The sequence below is a fragment of the Oncorhynchus clarkii genome, chromosome 33 (assembly GCF_045791955.1).
Source record: "Oncorhynchus clarkii lewisi isolate Uvic-CL-2024 chromosome 33, UVic_Ocla_1.0, whole genome shotgun sequence".
NCBI lineage: Eukaryota > Metazoa > Chordata > Actinopteri > Salmoniformes > Salmonidae > Oncorhynchus > Oncorhynchus clarkii.
Window position 1 is genome coordinate 31,079,315 of NC_092179.1, and position 22,850 is coordinate 31,102,164.

The 22,850-nt window shown below is 47.9% G+C and overlaps 1 protein-coding gene across 1 annotated transcript in view; it reads left to right on the plus strand.

Moving 5' to 3' along the window:
- LOC139393333 (ELKS/Rab6-interacting/CAST family member 1-like) overlaps positions 1-22,850 on the plus strand; it is a 300,021-nt gene that overhangs the window by 21,102 nt on the left and 256,069 nt on the right. Inside the window, exons 2-3 of the mRNA XM_071141918.1 lie at positions 7,736-8,287; positions 10,921-11,400. Coding sequence (XP_070998019.1) covers positions 8,054-8,287; positions 10,921-11,400 — 714 coding nt within the window. The 5' untranslated portion in view covers positions 7,736-8,053. The remainder of the gene's footprint in view (positions 1-7,735; positions 8,288-10,920; positions 11,401-22,850) is intronic.

Genomic DNA, 22,850 nt, shown 5'->3' on the forward strand with positions numbered 1-22,850 from the left:
CGTGACAATACTGCGTCTGGCTTTGTGAGAACACAGTAGCAAAGTCCTCCAATGGTTTAACCATATTATAGTGGTGTTATTCTGCTTTGCTGTGACTCAACCAGAGAAATGAAGATGATTAGCATCAAACTAACCACAAGGTCAAACACAACACAGAATGAGATGTTGTTGTGTTGTCAGAGAGGCAGAGATGACAGTCCCTTAAGCAGATCATCCACCTACACAATTTACACTTCATTTGAGTTAGGGATGTAGAGGGAGGGAGGGATGTAGAGGGAGGGAGGGAGGGATGTAGAGGGAGGGAGGGATGTAGAGGGAGGGAGGGATGTAGAGGGAGGGAGGGAGGGATGTAGAGGGAGGGAGGGATGTAAAGGGGGGAGGGATGTAGAGGGAGGGAGGGATGTAGAGGGGCGAGGGATGTAGAGGGAGGGAGGGATGTAGAGGGAGGGAGGGAGGGATGTAGAGGGGGGAGGGATGTAGAGGGAGGGAGGGAGGGATGTAGAGGGGGGAGGGATGTAGAGGGAGGGAGGGATGTAGAGGGAGGGAGGGATGTAGAGGGAGGGAGGGATGTAGAGGGGGGGAGGGATGTAGAGGGAGGGAGGGATGTAGAGGGGGGGGGGGGTGTAGAGGGGGGGGGATGCAGAGGGAGGGAGGGATATAGAGGGAGGGAGAGAGGGATGTAGAGGGAAGGAGGGAGGGATGTAGAGGGGGGGATGTAGAGGGGGGAGGGAGGGATGTAGAGGGGGGAGGGAGGGATGCAGAGGGAGGGAGGGATGTAGAGGGGGGGAGGGAGGGATGTAGAGGGGGGAGGGAGGGAGGGAGGGATGTAGAGGGAGGGAGGGAGGGATGTAGAGGGAGGGAGAGAGGGATGTAGAGGGAGGGAGGGATATAGAGGGAGGGAGAGAGGGATGTAGAGGGAGGGAGGGAGGGATGCAGAGGGGGGGAGCGAGGGATGCAGAGGGAGGGAGAGAGGGATGTAGAGGGAGGGAGAGAGGGATGTAGAGGGAGGGAGGGAGGGATGAAGAGGGAGGGAGGGATGCAGAGGGAGGGAGGGATGCCTGGATAGATTGTGGATATGGCCTGGATAGATGGGACATTAGTTGTTATTGTGGATATGGCCTGGATAGATGGGACATTAGTTGTTATTGTGGATATGGCCTGGGTAGATGGGACATTAATTGTTATTGTGGATATGGCCTGGATAGATGGGACATTAGTTGTTATTGTGGATATGGCCTGGGTAGATGGGACATTAGTTGTTATTGTGGATATGGCCTGGGTAGATGGGACATTAGTTGTTATTGTGGATATGGCCTGGATAGATGGGACATTAATTGTTATTGTGGATATTGCCTGGGTAGATGGGACATTAGTTGTTATTGTGGATATGGCCTGGGTAGATGGGACATTAGTTGTTATTGTGGATATGGCCTGGATAGATGGGACATTAGTTGTTATTGTGGATATTGCCTGGGTAGATGGGACATTAGTTGTTATTGTGGATATGGCCTGGGTAGATGGGACATTAGTTGTTATTGTGGATATGGCCTGGATAGATGGGACATTAGTTGTTATTGTGGATATGGCCTGGGTAGATGGGACATTAGTTGTTATTGTGGATATGGCCTGGGTAGATGGGACATTAGTTGTTATTGTGGATATGGCCTGGGTAGATGGGACATTAGTTGTTATTGTGGATATGGCCTGGATTAGAGTTGGACATTTTTGTGAATATTCAGAGGTGTTAATTAATGTTCCATGGTAATTAACTGGAATATATGGGAATTAACGGGAATATATAGGAATTAACGGGAATATATGGGAATTAACGGGAATATATGGGAATTAACGGGAATATATGGGAATTAACGGGAATATATAGGAATTAACGGGAATATATGGGAATTAACGGGAATATATGGGAATTAACGGGAATATATCGGAATGAATATTAATACTATTTAAATGTATATGTTTTTTGTATTGGATATATTTACCATATCATATGGAGACAGAAACCTTTCACCATATCATATGGAGACAGAAACCTTTCACCATATCATATGGAGACAGAAACCTTTTACCATATCATATGGAGACAGAAACCTTTTACCATATCATATGGAGACAGAAACCTTTTACCATATCATATGGAGACAGAAACCTTTCACCATATCATATGGAGACAGAAACCTTTTACCATATCATATGGAGACAGAAACCTTTTACCATATCATATGGAGACAGAAACCTTTCACCATATCATATGGAGACAGAAACCTTTCACCTCATCATACGTAGACATAAATCAAATGATTAAATCCTTCCAATAGAAAGGTTAGTTACGAATTGAACTTTAATTAAATGAGTTGACTCTTCACATGGGGTGATTTCACTGAACAACAGAAAGGGAATACTGAATGATCCCCAATGATCCATCACATCTCCCAAAAACATTTTCAACATACATCTGTAAAATTATAGTCTAGAAACTAAAGCTTTAGTTGTCTTCCTCTCAGGCTTCCATGTCTTCTCCCTGGACCTCCTCAATGTCCACCTCTTGAACATCAGACTCTCAGGCTTCCATGTCTTCTCCCTGGACCTCCTCAATGTCCACCTCTTAAACATCAGACTCTGAGGCCTCATCTTCACTGTCACTTTCCAAGCTTGTTGAGGCTCATTGTCAGACTCAAAAAGCCTAAAATTTGCCCGGATGGCCACCAATTTTTCAACCCTGGTATTGGTCAGCCTGTTGCGTGCTTTGGTGTGTGTGTGTGTGTGTGTGTGTGTGTTCCCAAACAAGGACCAATTGTGCTCTGAGGTGGATGATGGTGGGATTTGGAGGAGGATGGAGGCAACAGGGGAAAGAGCCTCAGATCCACAAAGTCCCTTCCACCAGGTGGCTGATGAGATGTTGTCACAACTGCCATATTGCATCTCCATCCCAAGGCCCTTGCTTGGAAGTGTATTCCACCAGACTGCCAAGAACCTTGCCCTCATCCAGGCCAAGGTGGCGAGACACGGTAGTGATGACACCATAGGCCTTGTTGATCTCTGCACCAGACAGGATGCTCTTACCAGCATACTTGGGGTCCAACATGTAAGCTGCAGGGTGTTTGGGCTTCAGGTAGAAGTCTTCACGCTTTTTGGTGTATTTCAGAACTGCAGTTTCCTCTGCTTGGAGCAACAGTGAAGTGGGCAGGGCAGTACGGATTTATTCTCTTACATCTGAATGGATTCTTTCAGGTTTTCGCCTGCCAAATCAGTTCTGTTATACTCTCAGACACTATTTTAACAGTTTTGGAAACTTTAGGGTGTTTTATATCCAAATCTACAAGTTATATGCATATCACATCATCTGGGCCCGAGAAGCAGGCCGTTTAATTTGGCTATGCTTTTCATCCAAAATTCCGAATGCTGCCCCCTACCCTAGAGAGGTTAAACAGTTAAACAACTCATTTGTAAGATAAATGTTTTAAAATGAAACATGTATAGAAACTGGTGAATTCACACTCCTTAGTTAGCAGGCTCAAGCAAGCTAAAACCCATATGGTAGCAAAAACTAATTGGCAGAAATTGTTAACCATTTACAAATTATTTAAACACACTTTGATGTAGGCTACTATTTACTAGTTAACAAAAAATCAAATATGTCTTATAAAATATATTCACCCCACCCAGTATTGTAATCAAAACTTACCCGAAAGCATGTAGTCCTTGGCTCAGACAGTGTACTAGTCTGGGCTCAATAGCATCTCATTAGTGTGCAAGATCTTGAGAATCAGCTGTATATGTGATGGATGAATGCACTGTGGTTCCATTAAATTGGGGATAGTTTAACCAAAATATGCCACAAGACCTAGAATTGCCTTATGTGTATCCCAGCTTCACTGTTATAAATTTAAGCAAAATTCCCCAAATTCCAGGGCTTAACTTCCCATGGAAAAATTCCAGAAATTTAGCGTAAAGTTTCCGACCCTTTGCAACCCCAGCCAGGATAGATGGATCCATAGTTGTTATTCCCTGATGCTTATTGATTAGCTAGTCCTGCTGTATTCAACTCTTCCTCAACGAGGTCCGGAGCCTGCTGGTTTTCTGTTCTACCTGATCATTCATATCATCCACCTGGTGTCCCAGGTCTAAACCAGTCCCTGATTAGAGGGAACAACATGCAGTGGAACTGGCTTGGAGGTCCAGAGTTGAGTTTGAGGGAGCTAGTCTATATCCACTGATGAAGAAGGACTGTATTGAGTATTGGATTTTCCAATGGCTTGTGGAGGCAGATGGTATTGAGTGTGTTTTCCAGATTGTTATTGGGTGGTGACAGAAAGAGAGACGGAGAGAGAGCCTGCGTGCTGGTGTGTGTGTGTGTGTGTGTGTGTGGAATGGGAGGCGTGTTGCTTCAGTTAGAAAGGGCAGTGTGGCCCTGTCTGGAACACAATTTATTATGGAAACCACAGAGGTGATTATTGCAGAGGGAGAATGTGGATGGCTTACTAGAAGAGAGAGAGGAAGGGAGGGAGAGAAAGAGTAGGAAAGAGAGAGAGAGAGAGACTCCTCTGCTGGCGGGGAGTCATCCAGACAAGCAGGCAGCTAGAGTAAATACAGTATGGCATGTGAGTGACCCAGATACAACCTGGACCTGGCCAGGAGTCTGGAGAGGAGAGGAGGCAGGAGAGGAGGCTGATTATTGCCAGAGCTGTTCATTAGGCCATTATTTCCATCCACTGTCCTCTCTCTGTTTACTACAGCCTGTGTCCTCTATCCTGTGTGTAGTGTCTTTACTCCAGCCTGTGTCCTCTGTCCTGTGTGTAGTGTCTTTACTACAGCCTGTGTCCTCTATCCTGTGTGTAGTGTCTTTACTCCAGCCGGTGTCCTCTGTCCTGTGTGTAGTGTCTTTACTCCAGCCTGTGTCCTCTATCCTGTGTGTAGTGTCTTTACTACAGCCTGTGTCCTCTATCCTGTGTGTAGTGTCTTTACTACAGCCTGTGTCCTCTGTCCTGTGTGTAGTGTCTTTACTCCAGCCGGTGTCCTCTGTCCTGTGTGTAGTGTCTTTACTCCAGCCTGTGTCCTCTGTCCTGTGTGTAGTGTCTTTACTACAGCCTGTGTCCTCTGTCCTGTGTGTAGTGTCTTTACTACAGCCTGTGTCCTCTATCCTGTGTGTAGTGTCTTTACTACAGCCTGTGTCCTCTGTATACCTGTGTGTAGTGTCTTTACTACAGCCTGTGTCCTCTGTCCTGTGTGTAGTGTCTTTACTACAGCCTGTGTCCTCTCTCTCTTTACTACAGCCTGTGTCCTCTATCCTGTGTGTAGTGTCTTTACTACAGCCTGTGTCCTCTGTATACCTGTGTAGTGTCTTTACTACAGCCTGTGTCCTCTGTCCTGTGTGTAGTGTCTTTACTACAGCCTGTGTCCTCTCTCTCTTTACTACAGCCTGTGTCCTCTGTCCTGTGTGTAGTGTCTTTACTCCAGCCTGTGTCCTCTGTATACCTGTGAGCTATAAATGGAAACTTCCATGGCTTATTCTCTGTATTGTCTACTGTACACAGACTTTCAAACACACAACATTACAAAAGGAGCTGCACACTGTATGGGACTTATTACATTATGGCATGCTGCCATGTCACTGTGAATTCTCAGTGATGTAACTCAGAGGAGTGGTGAATTCTCAGTGATGTAACTCAGGGGAGTGGTGAATTCTCAGTGATGTGACTCAGGGGAGTGGTGAATTCTCAGTGATGTGACTCAGGGGAGTGGTGAATTCTCAGTGATGTAACTCAGGGGAGTGGTGAATTCTCAGTGATGTAACTCAGGGGAGTGGTGAATTCTCAGTGATGTGACTCAGGGGAGTGGTGAATTCTCAGTGATGTGACTCAGGGGAGTGGTGAATTCTTAGTGATGTAACTCAGGGGAGTGGTGAATTCTCAGTGATGTGACTCAGGGGAGTGGTGAATTCTCAGTGATGTGACTCAGGGAAGTGGTGAATTCTCAGTGATGTAACTCAGGGGAGTGGGGAATTCTCAGTGATGTAACTCAGGGGAGTGGTGAATTCTCAGTGATGTAACTCAGGGGAGTGGGGAATTCTCAGTGATGTAACTCAGGGGAGTGGGGAATTCTCAGTGATGTGACTCAGGGAAGTGGTGAATTCTCAGTGATGTAACTCAGGGGAGTGGGGAATTCTCAGTGATGTAACTCAGGGGAGTGGTGAATTCTCAGTGATGTAACTCAGGGGAGTGGGGAATTCTCAGTGATGTAACTCAGGGGAGTGGTGAATTCTCAGTGATGTAACTCAGGGGAGTGGTGAATTCTCAGTGATGTAACTCAGGGGAGTGGGGAATTCTCAGTGATGTAACTCAGGGGAGTGGTGAATTCTCAGTGATGTAACTCAGGGGAGTGGGGAATTCTCAGAGATGTAACTCAGGGGAGTGGTGAATTCTCAGTGATGTAACTCAGGGGAGTGGTGAATTCTCAGTGATGTAACTCAGGGGAGTGGTGAATTCTCGGTGATGTAACTCAGGGGAGTGGTGAATTCTCAGTGATGTGACTCAGGGGAGTGGTGAATTCTCAGTGATGTAACTCAGGGGAGTGGTGAATTCTCAGTGATGTAACTCAGGGGAGTGGTGAATTCTCGGTGATGTAACTCAGGGGAGTGGTGAATTCTCAGTGATGTGACTCAGGGGAGTGGTGAATTCTCAGTGATGTAACTCAGGGGAGTGGTGAATTCTCAGTGATGTAACTCAGGGGAGTGGGGAATTCTCAGTGATGTGACTCAGGGGAGTGGTGAATTCTCAGTGATGTAACTCAGGGGAGTGGTGAATTCTCAGTGATGTAACTCAGGGGAGTGGTGAATTCTCAGTGATGTGACTCAGGGGAGTGGTGAATTCTCAGTGATGTAACTCAGGGGAGTGGGGAATTCTCAGTGATGTAACTCAGGGGAGTGGTGAATTCTCAGTGATGTAACTCAGGGGAGTGGTGAATTCTCAGTGATGTAACTCAGGGGAGTGGTGAATTCTCAGTGATGTAACTCAGGGGAGTGGTGAATTCTCAGTGATGTAACTCAGGGGAGTGGTGAATTCTCAGTGATGTACCTCAGGGGAGTGGGGAATTCTCAGTGATGTAACTCAGGGGAGTGGTGAATTCTCAGTGATGTACCTCAGGGGAGTGGGGAATTCTCAGTGATGTAACTCAGGGGAGTGGTGAATTCTCAGTGATGTAACTCAGGGGAGTGGTGAATTCTCAGTGATGTAACTCAGGGGAGTGGTGAATTCTCAGTGATGTGACTCAGGGGAGTGGTGAATTCTTAGTGATGTAACTCAGGGGAGTGGTGAATTCTCAGTGATGTGACTCAGGGGAGTGGTGAATTCTCAGTGATGTGACTCAGGGAAGTGGTGAATTCTCAGTGATGTAACTCAGGGGAGTGGGGAATTCTCAGTGATGTAACTCAGGGGAGTGGTGAATTCTCAGTGATGTAACTCAGGGGAGTGGGGAATTCTCAGTGATGTAACTCAGGGGAGTGGGGAATTCTCAGTGATGTAACTCAGGGGAGTGGTGAATTCTCAGTGATGTAACTCAGGGGAGTGGTGAATTCTCAGTGATGTAACTCAGGGGAGTGGTGAATTCTCAGTGATGTAACTCAGGGGAGTGGTGAATTCTCAGTGATGTAACTCAGGGGAGTGGGGAATTCTCTCCTCTTTTTTTTAGCTTAAAGTCTTTTCTCTCTTTCTCTCTCTTACAGATTATTGCCTCATCCTAGGACCCATGGACTAAATGGATGTTAAACCCACCTTTCTCGCCAAGTTTACCACTCATCATAGTCCAATCATCATAGTCCAATCATCATAGTCCAATCATCCAGGAAATGCAGGATCTTTGAACATGAACAATCTGTTCCTCTCCTTCAGCTGAGACAGACTGCCAGTCAGTAACCACATAGTGTAACACTCTTTGTATCAGGGCACTGTAGTCCACATCTATTGGAGGATCACTTAGTCTCAGTATCTCACCTTTAACCCCTCACCCCCAGCCCTTGACCCTTAACCCCTGACCCCTAACCATGTACGGCAGCTCCCGCTCCGTTGCCAAGATGGAGGGCAACAACGGCAGCAGTCAGAGTCCCGGTCGCTCCCCCTGCCTGCCCCGCTCCCCGCGCCTCGGCCACCGTCGCACCAACAGTACAGGAGGCCCCGGGGGAAAGACCCTCTCCATGGAGAACATCCAGTCTCTGAACGCGGCCTATGCCACCTCCGGACCCATGTACCTCAGTGACAACGAGGTCATCTCTCAACAGGTGATCTAGTAATGCAATATGACGTGTCGTTTAGCAGAGGTTTTTTATCCAAAATGACCTTCTGTTCTTTTAAATCAGGAGTCGTAAACCTTTTCTTGCCTAGGGACCTCCTCCCAGGCAAACCGGCGACCCAGGGACCCTCATCATACGTTAGCAAAACAATAGTTTGTATATCATTATCATCCCCAGGTGAATGATAGTGGCAGGACAAGTAATCAACCTGTTAAAATGTATTGATTTGGTAGATGGTTTTTCATTATAATTGGAACAGGAAGTGTAACTCTAATATAGCCTATCAGCCAGGAAGTGTAACTCCAAACACATTTTCACTAAGAGCAGCTGTTTAGCTGGTGAAACAAAGGTTAGCCATGTGTTGGCAAAAATGAATGTCCTAGTTAAGAAAGCTGACCGGAAGCCAGTGGCACTGCCACACTGGTCGTCTGTCTGTGGCTGCTGTTTCATAGACTGTGTCAGATACTGCACTGAGGGGAATTGGCTCAGTATTAGGAGGTAAAAATAAAGTTGACATCTTTAGAAAGAAGATATTGTCGTCTTTTCTACTGTAGTTATATCATTGACATTCTGTTTATTCTGTTGTTACTAGTGATATTCATTAAAAACATTGAAAGAATGCAAAATATAACTACATGTACTGCTCCTTCCAGTCTAACTACATGTACTGCTCCTTCCAGTCTAACTACATGTACTGCTCCTTCCAGTCTAACTACATGTACTGCTCCGTCCAGTCTAACTACATGTACTGCTCCTTCCAGTCTAACTACATGTACTGCTCCGTCCAGTCTAACTACATGTACTGCTCCTTCCAGTCTAACTACATGTACTGCTCCTTCCAGTCTAACTACATGTACTGCTCCTTCCAGTCTAACTACATGTACTGCTCCTTCCAGTCTAACTACATGTACTGCTCCTTCCAGTCTAACTACATGTACTGCTCCTTCCAGTCTAACTACATGTACTGCTCCTTCCAGTCTAACTACATGTACTGCTCCTTCCAGTCTAACTACATGTACTGCTCCTTCCAGTCTAACTACATGTACTGCTCCTTCCAGTCTAACTACATGTACTGCTCCTTCCAGTCTAACTACATGTACTGATCCTTCCAGTATAATTGCAGACCCTCTACAGTACCTCTAGGGATCCGCGGACGCCCGGTTGAATAAACCTGTTTTAAATTACACTATGGCTAGCACCTTGCTTTTACAAAAGACCCTTTCTGTATGGCTAGCACCTTGCTTTTACCAAAGACCCTTTCTGTATGGCTAGCCCATTGCTTTTACCAAAGACACTTCCTGTATGGCTAGCACCTTGGTTTTTACCAAAGACACTTCCTGTATGGCTAGCACATTGCTTTTACCAAAGACACTTTCTGTATGGCTAGCACATTCGTTTTACCAAAGACACTTTCTGTATGGCTAGCACCTTGGTTTTACCAAAGACACTTCCTGTATGGCTAGCACATTGCTTTTACCAAAGACACTTTCTGTATGGCTAGCACATTGCTTTTTACCAAAGACACTTTCTGTATGGCTAGCACATTGCTTTTACCAGAGACACTTCCTGTATGGCTAGCACCTTGGTTTTTACCAAAGACACTTCCTGTATGGCTAGCACATTACTTTTACCAAAGACACTTTCTGTATGGCTAGCACATTGGTTTTACCAAAGACACTTCCTGTATGGCTAGCACATTGGTTTTACCATAGACACTTCCTGTATGGCTAGCACATTGCTTTTACCAAAGACCCTTTCTGTATGGCTAGCACCTTGGTTTTACCAAAGACACTTCCTGTATGGCTAGCACATTGCTTTTACCAAAGACACTTTCTGTATGGCTAGCACATTGCTTTTTACCAAAGACACTTTCTGTATGGCTAGCACATTGCTTTTACCAGAGACACTTCCTGTATGGCTAGCACATTGGTTTTACCAAAGACACTTCCTGTATGGCTAGCACATTGGTTTTACCATAGACACTTCCTGTATGGCTAGCACATTGCTTTTACCAAAGACCCTTTCTGTATGGCTAGCACCTTGCTTTTACCAAAGACACTTCCTGTATGACTAACACATTGCTTTTACCAAAGACCCTTTCTGTATTGCTAGCACATTGCTTTTACCAAAGACACTTCCTGAATGGCTAGCACATTGCTTTTACCAAATACACTTTCTGTATGGCTAGCACATTGCTTTTACCAAAGACACTTCCTGAATGGCTAGCACATTGCTTTTACCGAAGATACTTCCTGTATGACTAGCACATTGGTTTTACCAGAGACACTTCCTGTATGGCTAGCACATTGGTTTTACCAGAGACACTTCCTGTATGACTAGCACCTTGCTTTTACCATAGACACTTCCTGTATGACTAGCCCCTTGGTTTTACCAGAGACACTTCCTGTATAGCTAGCACCTTGCTTTTACCAGAGACACTTCATGTATGGCTAGCACCTTGCTTTTACCAAAGAAACTTAGCTACTGTATGGATGTGAATTATTTAAATGGTTTGTATTCCTGTATGTGAATTCTGTTGTTTGTATATTTGAATATGCTGATCTTAACTAAATTAATTTTGTGGACAATAAAGTAAATCTAATCTAAACAATCTATTCTAGACCCAGGCCTATCCCAACCCCAACCACGACCCTAGCCTGCCCAAGAGCACCATGACCCTGGGTCGCTCCGGAGCAAAGCTCCCTTACGGCGTCCGGACAACCGCCATGGGCTCCAACCCCAACATCAGCCAGGGAGGTGGAGGCTCGTCCATGCCCAGTGACAGCATCGCGTTTGGGTGTGACCAAGTGTCCTCGTCCCAGTCCAGCCTCCAGCAGGCGTCCACGGTGCCTCACTCCTTACGCCAAACCAGAGACAACACCATCATGGACCTCCAGACCCAGCTGAAGGAGGTGCTGAGGGAGAACGAGCTCCTCCGGGGGGAGGTGGATGTGAAGGAGAGCAAGCTGAGCTCTTCCATGAACTCCATCAAGACCTTCTGGAGCCCCGAGCTGAAGAAGGAGAGAGCCCTGAGGAAGGACGAGGTGTCCAAGATCTCTGTCTGGAAGGAGCAGTACAGAGTGGTACAGGACGAGACTCAGGTAAGATCCTGGAGTCACTGGCAGTACATGTAGTTAGACTGGAAGGAGCAGTACATGTAGTTAGACTGGAAGGAGCAGTACATGTAGTTAGACTGGAAGGATCAGTACATGTAGTTAGACTGGAAGGATCAGTACATGTAGTTAGACTGGAAGGATCAGTACATGTAGTTAGACTGGAAGGATCAGTACATGTAGTTAGACTGGAAGGATCAGTACATGTAGTTAGACTGGAAGGATCAGTACATGTAGTTAGACTGGAAAGATCAGTACATTTAGTTAGACTGGAAGGAGCAGTACATGTAGTTAGACTGGAAGGAGCAGTACATGTAGTTAGACTGGAAGGAGCAGTACATGTAGTTAGACTGGAAGGAGCAGTACATGTAGTTCGACTGGAAGGAGCAGTACATGTAGTTAGACTGGAAGGAGCAGTACATGTAGTTAGACTGGAAGGATCTGTACATGTAGTTAGACTGGAAGGAGCAGTACATGTAGTTAGACTGGAAGGAGCAGTACATGTAGTTAGACTGGAAGGAGCAGTACATGTAGTTAGATTGGAAGGAGCAGTACATGTAGTTAGACTGGAAGGAGCAGTACATGTAGTTAGACTGGAAGGATCTGTACATGTAGTTAGACTGGAAGGAGCAGTACATGTAGTTAGACTGGAAGGAGCAGTACATGTAGTTAGACTGGAAGGATCTGTACATGTAGTTAGACTGGAAGGAGCAGTACATGTAGTTAGACTGGAAGGAGCAGTACATGTAGTTAGACTGGAAGGAGCAGTACATGTAGTTAGACTGGAATGAGCAGTACATGTAGTTAGACTGGAAGGAGCAGTACATGTAGTTAGACTGGAAGGAGCAGTACATGTAGTTAGACTGGAAGGAGCAGTACATGTAGTTAGACTGGAAGGAGTGTGAAGTCATTCAGGTGGGATGCAGAGACTTGCTTGGAAGTTGGGAGGTTGGTCCTAAGGGCACCTAAGGGTTCTAACCATTGGGTCAGTTGTTGGTGGTTTTGCATGGTGTTGTAACCCTGGTCAAAGAGGTCAGACTGAGTTGTATATGCTGTTAGTGCTGTTGTTGTCTCTTCCATATTTAGCTCACAGTTAGCCAGAGATCTGCCTTCCGCCTCAGATGTTTCCCCTCCGGCTGTGTGAGCGTGTGACGTCGGTCAGTGAGCAGCCGGTTCGCCTGTCTGCTGAGTTGGATGAATCTGGGGTCTGTCTGGGCAGATTTGATCCCACAAAGCTTGATCACAACTTCTTATTGGGAACACAATTTTGAGATGGTATCCTAATTCTGTAGTGAAGGACGGAATCAGTTTTATCTAATTCTGTAGTGAAGAATGGAATCAGTTTTATCTAATTCTGTAGTGAAGGATGGAATCAGTTTTATCTAATTCTGTAGTGAAGAATGGAATCAGTTTTATCTAATTCTGTCATCTAGCTCAGAAACCAGGTGTGATTTCCAGTCCCACCTGTCCTGTATCCCATCTAACCTGTCATCTAGCTCAGAAACCAGGTGTGGTTTCCAGTCCTACCTGTCCTGTATCCCATCTAACCTGTCATCTAGCTCAGAAACCAGGTGTGGTTTCCAGTCCTACCTGTCCTGTATCCCATCTAACCTGTCATCTAGCTCAGAAACCAGGTGTGGTTTCCAGTCCTACCTGTCCTGTATCCCATCTAACCTGTCATCTAGCTCAGAAACCAGGTGTGATTTCCAGTCCTACCTGTCCTGTATCCCATCTAACCTGTCATCTAGCTCAGAAACCAGGTGTGGTTTCCAGTCCTACCTGTCCTGTATCCCATCTAACCTGTCATCTAGCTCAGAAACCAGGTGTGGTTTCCAGTCCCACCTGTCCTGTATCCCATCTAACCTGTCATATAGCTCAGAAACCAGGTGTGATTTCCAGTCCTACCTGTCCTGTATCCCATCTAACCTGTCATCTAGCTCAGAAACCAGGTGTGATTTCCAGCCCCACCTGTCCTGTATCCCATCTAACCTGTCATCTAGCTCAGAAACCAGGTGTGATTTCCAGTCCTACCTGTCCTGTATCCCATCTAACCTGTTATCTAGCTCAGAAACCAGGTGTGATTTCCAGCCCCACCTGTCCTGTATCCCATCTAACCTGTCATCTAGCTCAGAAACCAGGTGTGATTTCCAGTCCTACCTGTCCTGTATCCCATCTAACCTGTTCTAAAACCGAACGGTTGCTGTGGGCATTTGATCTGATGACAGGTTAGATGGTATACAGGACAGGTAGGACTGGAAATCACACATTCAAAAAAATAAAAATATTTTATTTTATTTAACCTTTATTTAACCAGGTCGGCCAGTTGAGAACAAGTTCTCATTTTCAACTGCGGCCTGGCCAAGATAAAGCAAAGCAGTGCGACACAAACAACAACACAGAGTTACACATGGAATAAACAAACATACAGTCAAAAACACAATAGAGAAAAAGTATATTTACAGTGAGTGCAAATGAGGTAAGATGAGGGAGGTAAGGCAATAAATAGGCCATAGTGGCGAAATAATGACCATTTAGCAATTAAACACTGATGGTGTGCAGAAGATGAATGTGCGAGTAGAGATACTGGGGTGCAAAGGAGCTAAATAAATACATAAATACAGTTCTTCCCTGATGCCAAAAAGCAGAACTTCTGAGAAAGCCTTTAGTTGTATCTGACTAGTTTTCTCCTGTTGTTGTAATGGCTGCTGTTCTGGGGGAACCATGAGGAACCTGGTAACTGGGTTTATTGACAGGCCGTCTGTAAGAATAGAGGGAGCAAGATACCTAGTCAGTTATACAACTGAATGCATTCAACTGAAATGAGTCTTCCTCATTTAACCCCACCACTCTGAGGTGTGGGGGGGCTGCCTTAATCGACATCCACGTCTTCAGCGCCCGGGGAACAGTGGGTTAACTGCCTTGTTCAGGGGAACAGTGGGTGAACTGCCTTGTTCAGGGGAACAGTGGGTTAACTGCCTTGTTCAGGGGAACAGTGGGTGAACTGCCTTGCTCAGGGGAACAGTGGGTTAACTGCCTTGTTCAGGGGAACAGTGGGTTAACTGCCTTGTTCAGGGGAACAGTGGGTGAACTGCCTTGTTCAGGGGAACAGTGGGTTAACTGCCTTGTTCAGGGGAACAGTGGGTGAACTGCCTTGTTCAGGGGAACAGTGGGTTAACTGCCTTGTTCAGGGGAACAGTGGGTTAACTGCCTTGTTCAGGGGAACAGTGGGTTAACTGCCTTGCTCAGGGGAACAGTGGGTTAACTGCCTTGCTCAGGGAAACAGTGGGTTAACTGCCTTGCTCAGGGGAACAGTGGGTTAACTGCCTTGCTCAGGGGAACAGTGGGTTAACTGCCTTGCTCAGGGGAACAGTGGGTTAACTGCCTTGTTCAGGGGAACAGTGGGTTAACTGCCTTGTTCAGGGGAACAGTGGGTTAACTGCCTTGTTCAGGGGAACAGTGGGTTAACTGCCTTGTTCAGGGGAACAGTGGGTTAACTGCCTTGTTCAGGGGAACAGTGGGTTGACTGCCTTGTTCAGGGGAACAGTGGGTTGACTGCCTTGCTCAGGGGAACAGTGGGTTGACTGCCTTGTTCAGGGGAACAGTGGGTTAACTGCCTTGTTCAGGGGAACAGTGGGTTAACTGCCTGGTTCAGGGGAACAGTGGGTTAACTGCCTGGTTCAGGGGAACAGTGGGTTAACTGCCTTGTTCAGGGGAACAGTGGGTTAACTGCCTTGTTCAGGGACAGAATGACAGATTTTTACCTTGTCCGCTCAGGGATTCGATCCAGCAACCTTTCAGTTACTGGCCCAACGCTCAAACCACTAGGCTACCTGCCGCCCAGAGGAGCGGGAGAGGGAGTACTGGAGAGGGGAGAGGGAGTACTGGAGAGGGGAGAGAGAGTACTGGAGAGGGGATAGAGAGTACTGGAGAGGGGAGAGAGAGAGTACTGGAGAGGGGAGAGGGAGTACTGGAGAGGGGAGAGGGAGTACTTGAGAGGGGAGAGAGAGTACTGGAGAGGGGAGAGAGAGTACTGGAGAGGGGAGAGAGAGTACTGGAGAGGGGAGAGAGAGTACTGGAGAGGGGAGAGGGAGTACTGGAGAGGGGAGAGGGAGTACTGGAGAGGGGAGAGGGAGTACTGGAGAGGGGAGAGAGAGTACTGGAGAGGGGAGAGAGAGTACTGGAGAGGGGAGAGGGAGTACTGGAGAGGGGAGAGAGAGTACTGGAGAGGGGAGAGAGAGTACTGGAGAGGGGAGAGGGAGTACTGGAGAGGGGAGAGGGAGTACTGGAGAGGGGAGAGGGAGAGTACTGGAGATGGGAGAGTGAGAGTACTGGAGAGGGGAGAGAGAGAGTACTGGAGAGGGGAGAGAGAGAGTACTGGAGAGGGGAGAGAGAGAGTACTGGAGAGGGGAGAGAGGGAGTACTGGAGACAAACAACACACAGCTGTCAGAACCACACCTCATTGTGAAATCAGTGAAGATATTGCAGCAGAAATCACAGCACGTCCTGGAAGAGCAGAAATAGCAGTAGTGTATTCAGATGGTCTGTCAGCCAGATGGACGTAGTGTATTCAGATGGTCTGTCTGCCAGATGGACGTAGTGTATTCAGATGGTCTGTCAGCCAGATGGACGTAGTGTATTCAGATGGTCTGTCAGCCAGATGGACGTAGTGTATTCAGATGGTCTGTCAGCCAGATGGACGTAGTGTATTCAGATGGTCTGTCAGCCAGATGGACGTAGTGTATTCAGATGGCCTGTCAGCCAGATGGACGTAGTGTATTCAGATGGTCTGTCTGCCAGATGGACGTAGTGTATTCAGATGGTCTGTCAGCCAGATGGACGTAGTGTATTCCGATGGTCTGTCAGCCAGATGGACGTAGTGTATTCAGATGGTCTGTCAGCCAGATGGACGTAGTGTATTCAGATGGTCTGTCAGCCAGATGGACGTAGTGTATTCAGATGGTCTGTCAGCCAGATGGACGTAGTGTATTCAGATGGCCTGTCAGCCAGATGGACGTAGTGTATTCAGATGGTCTGTCTGCCAGATGGACGTAGTGTATTCAGATGGTCTGTCAGCCAGATGGACGTAGTGTATTCAGATGGTCTGTCAGCCAGATGGACGTAGTGTATTCAGATGGTCTGTCAGCCAGATGGACGTAGTGTATTCAGATGGTCTGTCAGCCAGATGGACACTGTCATGTCCCAGGAGCCTCTCAGTGGGCTGTTACAGTCACCCCACTGTGTCCTAAACACATCTCAGGAACAGAGTGTGGGCTTCTGGAAGTGTGTGTGTGTGGTGTGTGTGTGTGTGTGTGTGTGTGTGTGTGTGTGTGTGTGTGTGTGTGTGTGTGTGTGTGTGTGTGTGTGTGTGTGTGTGTGTGTGTGACACCAACCATCCTCTCTTATCCCAGGAGATGACTCAAGCTCCAGGAACAATTTGAGCCAGAGACAGACAGAGAGAGAAAGAGAGACAGAACGATAGAGAGGGGGACAAAGAGAGAAAGAGAGACAGAAAGATAGAGAGGGGGACAGCGAGAGAGAGAGAAAGAAAGACAGAGAGAGAGGGACAAAAAGAGAGAGAGAGAAAGATAGAGAGAGGGGGACAAAGAGAGAGAGAAAGACAGAGAGAGGGGGACAAAGAGAGAGAGAAAGATAGAGAGAGGGGGACAAAGAGAGAGAGAGAGAGAGAGAGAGAGAGGGGGACAAAGAGAGAGAGAGGGGGACAAAGAGAGAGAGACAGAAAGAGAGAGAGAGGGAGACAAAGAGAGAGGGGGACAAAGAGAGAGGGGGACAAAGAGAGAGAGAAGAAAGACAGCGAGAGGGAGACAAAGAGAGAGGGGGACAAAGAGAGAGGGGGACAAAGAGAGAGAAAGACAGAGAGAGGGGGACAAAGAGAGAGAGAAAGATAGAGAGAGGGGGACAAAGAGAGAGAGAGAGAGAGAGAGGGGGACAAAGAGAGAGAGGGGGACAAAGAGAGAGAGACAGAAAGAGAGAGAGAGGGAGACAAAGAGAGAGGGGGACAAAGAGAGAGGGACAGAAAGAGAGAGAGAGGGAGACAAAGAGAGAGGGGGACAAAGAGAGAGGGGGACAAAGAGAGAGAGAAAGAAAGACAGAGAGGGAGACAAAGAGAGAGAGACAGAAAGAGAGAGAGAGGGAGACAAAGAGAGAGGGGGACAAAGAGAGGGGGACAAAGAGAGAGAGAAAGAAAGACAGCGAGAGGGAGACAAAGAGAGAGGGGGACAAAGAGAGAGAGCGACAGAAAGACAGCGAGAGGGAGACAAAGAGAGAGAGAAAGAAAGACAGAGAGAGGGAGACAAAGAGAGAGAGAAATAGATAAATCTGTCTCCATCCTTTCTCTACCCCACCACTTTTCTGAGGCTTTTCACAGACATTTCCTCACATATTTTATTCCCTCCTCTTTACCTCTCCTCCTCTCAGATTGAGCGATAGAACGTCATGGAAAATATGTTAATAGTGGAGGGAAGCTAGAGCATGTTATTATTGGAGAGAGAGAGAGAGAAAGAGAGGGAGGTGAGAGTGAGTGAGGGGGAGAGAGAGAGGTGGAGAGAGGGGGGGTACCAGATAATGTTATAGATTTGCTACCCAGTGCCATAGAATCCCATTGCCATAGAATCCCAGTGCCATAGAGTCCCAGTGCCAGAGAGTCCCAGTGCCATAGAATCCCAGTGCCATAGAGTCCCAGTGCCAGAGAGTCCCAGTGCCATAGAATCCCAGGGCCATAGAGTCCCAGTGCCAGAGAGTCCCAGTGCCATAGAATCCCAGTGCCAGAGAATCCCAGTGCCAGAGAATCCCAGTGCCAGAGAGTCCCAGTGCCAGAGAGTCCCAGTGCCAGAGAGTCTCAGTGCCAGAGAGTCCCAGTGCCATAGAATCCCAGTGCCAGAGAATCCCAGTGCCAGAGAATCCCAGTGCCAGAGAATCCCAGTGCCAGAGAATCCCAGTGCCAGAGAATCCCAGTGCCAGAGAGTCCCAGTGCCAGAGAGTCCCAGTGCCAGAGAGTCCCAGTGCCAGAGAGTCCCAGTGCCAGAGAGTCCCAGTGCCAGAGAGTCCCAGTGCCAGAGAGTCCCACTGCCAGAGAATCCCACTGCCAGAGAATCCCAGTGCCAGAGAGTCCCAGTGCCAGAGAGTCCCAGTGCCAGAGAGTCCCACTGCCAGAGAATCCCAGTGCCAGAGAGTCCCACTGCCAGAGAATCCCAGTGCCAGAGAGTCCCACTGCCAGAGAGTCCCAGTGCCAGAGAGTCCCACTGCATACCAAGACTCTCACTCTAGACTCAGTTGAGTGCCCTTTAACATGCCTGGATCTGGAGTAGTCTATAGGGGGTCATAGAGTTGGCTGTGTGTGTGGTTATGTGTGTGTGCAGTGTGTGTGTGTGTCAGTGTGTGTTTGTGGATGTGTAGCCAGGTGTGTGTGTATCTCTGTCTGTGTGTGTGTTGCGTGACAGAGTGTGTGTCTGACAGTGTATATTTCTTAGTTGTGTGTGATCCTGGTGACAGTGTAAGGTGTCAGTGGTCTCTGTGTTAGAAGAGCTATAGGACTGCAGTGGCTCACACCCAGACAGCCGACACTATCAATCTCAGGTCATGTCCCAAATGGCACCCTATTCCCTATATAGTGCACTACTTCTGACCATAGCACTATGGGCCCTAGTGCACTTTATAGGGAATAGGTTGCCATTTGGGATGTAATTTTGACTTTATTAATGATCTGAAGAGATATGGCTGTAAACACAGAGGAAGAGAGAGGAGGAGGAGGAGATAACGAGAGAGAGAAGGAGGGGGAGAGGAGAGTCTGTAGGAAAGAGGTTCCTATCTTATAAAATAAACCAGTAAATATTGTGAGTAAAGAGATAGGGGTGGAGGGAGGAGAGATAGGGGTGGAGGGAGGAGAGATAGGGGTGGAGGGAGGAGAGATAGGGGTGGAGGGAGGAGAGATAGGGGTGGAGGGAGGAGAGAGAGGGGTGGAGGGAGGAGAGAGAGGGGTGGAGGGAGGAGAGATAGGGGTGGAGGGAGGAGAGATAGGGGTGGAGGGAGGAGAGAGAGGGGTGGAGGGAGGAGAGAGAGGGGTGGAGGGAGGAGAGAGAGGGGTGGAGGGAGGAGAGATAGGGGTGGAGGGAGGAGAGATAGGGGTGGAGGGAGGAGAGATAGGGGTGGAGGGAGGAGAGAGAGGGGTGGAGGGAGGAGAGAGAGGGGTGGAGGGAGGAGAGAGAGGGGTGGAGGGAGGAGAGAGGGGTGGATGGAGGAGAGATAGGGGTGTAGGGAGGAGAGATAGGGGTGGAGGGAGGAGAGATAGGGGTGGAGGGAGGAGAGGTAACCCCATCTACAGGCCGTTGGGCTAACAGTACATAGAACATCCCCTGATGCCCCACACCCCGACAAAGTCCCCCAGATATACAGTTGAAGTCGGAAGTTTACATACACCTTCACCAAATACATTTAAACTCAGTTCTTCACATTTCCTGACATTTAATCCTAGTTAATATTCCCCCGTCTTAGGTCAGTTAGGATCACCACTTTATTGTAAGAATGTGAAATGTCAGAATAATAGTAGAGAGAATGATTTATTTCAGCTTTTATTTATTTCATCACATTCCCAGTGGGTCAGAAGTTTACATACACTCAATTAGTATTTGGTAGCATTGCCTTTAAATTATTGAACTTGGGTCAAATGTTTCGGGTAGCCTTCCACCAGCTTCCCACAATAAGTTGGGTGAATTTTTGTCCTATTCCTCCTGACAGAGCTGGTGTTACTGAGTCAGGTTTGTAGGCCTCCTTGCTCGCACACACACTTTTTCAGTTCTGCCCACAAGTTTTTTATAGGATTGAGGTCAAGGCTTTGTGATGGCCACTCCAATACCTTGACTTTGTTGTCCTTAAGCCATTTTGACACAACTTTGGAAGTATGCTTGGGGTCATTGTCCATTTGGAAGACCCATTTGCGACCAAGCTTTAACTTCCTGACTGATGTCTTGAGATGTTGCTTCAATATATCCATATAATTTCCCTGCCTCATGATGCTATCTATTTTGTGAAGTGCACCAGTCCCTCCTGCAGCAAAGTACCCCCACAACATGATGCTGCCACCCCCGTGCTTCACGGTTGGGATGGTGTTCTTCGGCTTCCCCCTTTTTCCTCCAAACATAACGATGGTCATTATGGTCAAACAGTTCTATTTTTGTTTCATCAGGTTGATGGTTGAAAAACTAGTTTTAAAGACTCCAACCAAAGTGTATGTAAACTTCCAACTATAACTGTACCTGCTCCAGTGTGAGCAGAGCCCACAGCAGCTGTAGCAGCACAGCTCTGGTGTCAGTTCACCCTGCATCTCATGTGTCCTGCTCTTCCACACTGCCATGTTGATTGGCTACACTATACCTAGACCCTCCTCCTGTCGGCAACACTATACCTAGACCCTCCTCCTGTTGGCTACACTATACCTAGACCCTCCTCCTGTTGGCTACACTATACCTAGACCCTCCTCCTGTCGACTACACTATACCTAGACCCTCCTCCTGTTGGCTACACTATACCTAGACCCTCCTCCTGTTGGCTACACTATACCTAGACCCTCCTCCTATTGGCTACACTATACCTAGACCCTCCTCCTGTTGGCTACACTATACCTAGACCCTCCTCCTGTTGGCTACACTATACCTAGACTCTCCTCCTATTGGCTACACTATACCTAGACCCTCCTCCTGTTGGCTACACTATACCTAGACCCTCCTCCTGTTGGCTACACTATACCTAGACCCTCCTCCTGTTGGCTAACCTATACCTAGACCCTCCTCCTGTTGGCTAACCTATACCTAGACCCTCCTCCTGTTGGCTACACTATACCTAGACCCTCCTCCTGTTGGCTAACCTATACCTAGACCCTCCTCCTGTTGGCTACACTATACCTAGACCCTCCTCCTGTTGGCTAACCTATACCTAGACCCTCCTCCTGTCGGCAACACTATACCTAGACCCTCCTCCTGTTGGCTACACTATACCTAGACCCTCCTCCTGTTGGCTACACTATACCTAGACCCTCCTCCTGTCGGCTACACTATACCTAGACCCTCCTCCTGTTGGCTACACTATACCTAGACCCTCCTCCTGTTGGCTACACTATACCAAGACCCTCCTCCTGTCGGCTACACTATACCTAGACCCTCCTCCTGTTGGCTACACTATAACTAGACCCTCCTCCTGTTGGCTACACTATAACTAGACCCTCCTCCTGTTGGCTACACTATACCTAGACCCTCCTCCTGTTGGCTACACTATACCAAGACCCTCCTCCTGTCGGCTACACTATACCTAGACCCTCCTCCTGTCGGCTACACTATACCTAGACCCTCCTCCTGTTGGCTACACTATACCTAGACCCTCCTCCTGTCGGCTACACTATACCAAGACCCTCCTCCTGTCGGCTACACTATACCTAGACCCTCCTCCTGTCGGCTACACTATACCTAGACCCTCCTCCTGTCGGCTACACTATACCAAGACCCTCCTCCTGTCGGCTACACTATACCAAGACCCTCCTCCTGTCGGCTACACTATACCAAGACCCTCCTCCTGTCGGCTACACTATACCTAGACCCTCCTCCTGTCGGCTACACTATACCTAGACCCTCCTCCTGTCGGCTACACTATACCTAGACCCTCCTCCTGTTGGCTACACTATACCAAGACCCTCCTCCTGTCGGCTACACTATACCTAGACCCTCCTCCTGTCGGCTACACTATACCTAGACCCTCCTCCTGTCGGCTACACTATACCTAGACCCTCCTCCTGTCGGCTACACTATACCAAGACCCTCCTCCTGTCGGCTACACTATACCTAGACCCTCCTCCTGTTGGCTACACTATACCAAGACCCTCCTCCTGTCGGCTACACTATACCTAGACTCTCCTCATGTCGGCTACACTATACCAAGACCCTCCTCCTGTCGGCTACACTATACCAAGACCCTCCTCCTGTCGGCTACACTATACCTAGACCCTCCTCCTGTCGGCTACACTATACCTAGACCCTCCTCCTGTCGGCTACACTATACCTAGACCCTCCTCCTGTTGGCTAACCTATACCTAGACCCTCCTCCTGTTGGCTAACCTATACCTAGACCCTCCTCCTGTTGGCTACACTATACCTAGACCCTCCTCCTGTTGGCTAACCTATACCTAGACCCTCCTCCTGTTGGCTACACTATACCTAGACCCTCCTCCTGTTGGCTAACCTATACCTAGACCCTCCTCCTGTCGGCAACACTATACCTAGACCCTCCTCCTGTTGGCTACACTATACCTAGACCCTCCTCCTGTTGGCTACACTATACCTAGACCCTCCTCCTGTCGGCTACACTATACCTAGACCCTCCTCCTGTTGGCTACACTATACCTAGACCCTCCTCCTGTTGGCTACACTATACCAAG